At 46.4% G+C, this 2,686-nt stretch overlaps 1 protein-coding gene across 1 annotated transcript; it reads right to left on the reverse strand.

The window, feature by feature from the left end:
* Nucleotides 1–96: 96 nt before the first annotated feature.
* PCYB_102220 (hypothetical protein) lies at nucleotides 97–2,190 on the reverse strand (the record flags this gene model as incomplete). Its single annotated transcript, XM_004222771.1, has 2 exons — nucleotides 97–1,821; nucleotides 1,990–2,190. 2 exons carry the CDS (start codon nucleotides 2,188–2,190, stop codon nucleotides 97–99), a joined length of 1,926 nt encoding a protein of 641 aa, XP_004222819.1.
* Between the last annotated feature and the right edge of the window lie 496 nt (nucleotides 2,191–2,686).

Genomic DNA, 2,686 nt, shown 5'->3' on the forward strand with positions numbered 1-2,686 from the left:
AATAAATAAATAATTAAATAATTAATTAATTAATTAATGATTGATAAAGGGAACGTCTAACTTGATGCAGTTCATGGGGGCCCTTTTTTCCCCCTGCTACCTCATGACGTACCGCCGCTGAAACTCCGACATGACCAACTCGAAGAGGAGCCTCGTTATCTTGGAGAACGAGTACAGGTCTTCCGTCATGTATGGACAGAAGGCCCGGTGGTTCTCAATCAAGTTGAACGCTCGAATGGTGCGCTTCTGTGTGGTGCCACCGGTGTTCTCGCAGCCCGCGGTATCATCTGTGCAGTTGGCCCCACCCGTACCGTCCTCCGCTGACGTGCGCTCCTTATCCAAATGGGCCAAGTGGGGACCCCCCCTCAATACGTAGCAATCATGCGCAGCTTTGCTAAATAAATTTTCGTCCTCTGTGTAGCTACTTACCTCGAGGAATACGCGGCTAAGTATATTTTTCAATTGCACTTTTTTTTTTCTTCTTTTCTTTGCACACAGTGGGTTCCCTTTCCCATTTGGGGTTAATTCGCCCTGGTTGACGCTCGTCGGGGGGCATTCACTTTGCGAGGTGTCACCGGCGCTTTGGTTTTTATCTGCGTTGTCGATGCTCTTTTTTGGGAGAAAGAACTGCTTGATGCTCCATTTGAAGGAGAACCCCTCCTGCTCCTCGGCGTTCGCCTGGCCGTCGCGCCCGCCCTCGGTGGGAAGGTCTTTTGTGCCGCCTCCCTCATTGGGGTCGGCCTTCGCGTCTTCGCTTACATTTTCGTTACCTTTCTTTTCACCGCCGTTATTTTCTTCCCCCGGGGGTTCTTCTCCCTCCTTTTCCCCGCCGTTATTTTCTTCCCCCGGGGGGTCTTCTCCCTCTTTTTCTGCTGCCTCTTTTTCTGCTGCTTCTTTTTCTGCTGCCTCTTTTTCTGCTTCCTCTTTTTCTGCCGCCCCCTTTTCCACTGCCCCCTTTTCTGCTGCCTCTTTTTCTGCTCCCACTCTCACTTCACTATCGCTTTCGTCGGCCTCCCCTTCGTCCACTTCAACCCAGCCATCCGCCAACCCGGTGAGGCGCTCCAGCGCGTCGCGCGCGTCGTCTACCGATAGGTTGGCGTCCTCCCCGGAGGAGTTCATATCGATGGCCTTGAACAAATCCACCTTGTTGTGCCTTCTCGAAAGGGTAGAATAATCACCCAAGTTAACCTCCCTAAAGCAGTACCTACAGTACAGCATCTCAGAAGTGACATTAGGGTCTTCCCCCTGGGGAGATATTTTATATGTCCACCCAAACAAAGCAATGAGCTTGTAAATATTAACATCTTCAAATTCGTAATTCTTCAACTGGTTCACAATTTTGAGGTACATGTTGAGGTCTACATTGGGATGGCTAATTTTCTGTTCTTTACCATTCGTATCTGCTACGATATTTATGTAGGTGTGTACATCTAGGGGGTCATATGATAGACTGTTCAGTAATGCTTCATCCACAAGGTGGTTCTTCAAATGTAAGTAATTGGATCGAATAAGGTGTATCCCTTGGTCAACCAGATTTTTGTGACTTTTAAATATTTCCACGTAATGGCTCTTGAATAATTCTACGTAAGAATTGAAGAGCATAAACTTTTTCTTGGAGTCCTCATTGGTGAGGTGCTTTTTAACAATTAGGAGAAAATCGCTAATTGTTTTTTTTATGTCAACATATGGCACATCGTTTGTACCATTTTGCATGAACGTGGCAACATTTTGGTATTCCCTAAGTAGTTTATCCCTTTTTAAGGATTCCCCATCTAGGTGTAGAATTTTTAGATCCATTAACTTCCCTTTCCAAGGGCAATTCTTCAAATGGAGTAAACATAAGTCGTTTATTTTTGTGTACATAGAATACGTATCCTTTTCGTATACAAATTTGCATCTACACATTTCGCATCTTACCGTAGTTTCATTTTCACATATGAACCCATTTCTAGCCAAAAGGAGTGAACATAGATGTGAAGGTTTTTTTACCCATACGTTGTAGGTTTTTATTCGATTTACGTAGTTCTCCTCGTCCTGTAAATATCGACGACTACTCTTCGTGTATTCATCTGCCTCTTCTTCTAGAAATGTTTTCCTCACATTTATGAGTTCCTCAGTTGGGGGTTCTTGCGGGTCTACCCCGGCCGCTTCGACTGGGCAAGGGCCATTCATCTGGGCAAGACCATTCATCTAGGGAAGGGCCATTCCAATGGGCTCGTCCCCAATAGTGGACCAGCTCGAGAGTAAGCGCTCTGCTGCTCCGTAAAGAGAGTAACCAGGCTATCCCCCACAGGAGGATTACCCAAATGTTGGTAAATCTCTGCCGAAGTAACGATCGGGAATTCGCACTGTTCACGCGGTTCAATCGCGGTTGCAAGTTGGGCTCGTCAAGTTGGGCATGACAAGTTGGTCCCTTCTACCGGATGGGGTCACCTACCTTACGCTTCGCCCCGCGGCAATCATTGCTCTAAAAGGTGTCCCCCACCCCCCTTTAGCTCCTGCACGTGGGGGGGAAAAACTTAAAAAAAAAAAAAAACTCACATGCCATTTCTTAAATTCGGGATGCTCTCACACTCGAATAAATTATTATGCGGAGGTGGATTTTCCCTGCGCATGTAAAGGAACATTTCACGGGGTGATCAAATATTGTGCTGCTTTGAAAGGGAACTCGGGGGGAGAAAAAAAA

The sequence above is a fragment of the Plasmodium cynomolgi genome, chromosome 10 (assembly GCF_000321355.1).
Source record: "Plasmodium cynomolgi strain B DNA, chromosome 10, whole genome shotgun sequence".
NCBI lineage: Eukaryota > Apicomplexa > Aconoidasida > Haemosporida > Plasmodiidae > Plasmodium > Plasmodium cynomolgi.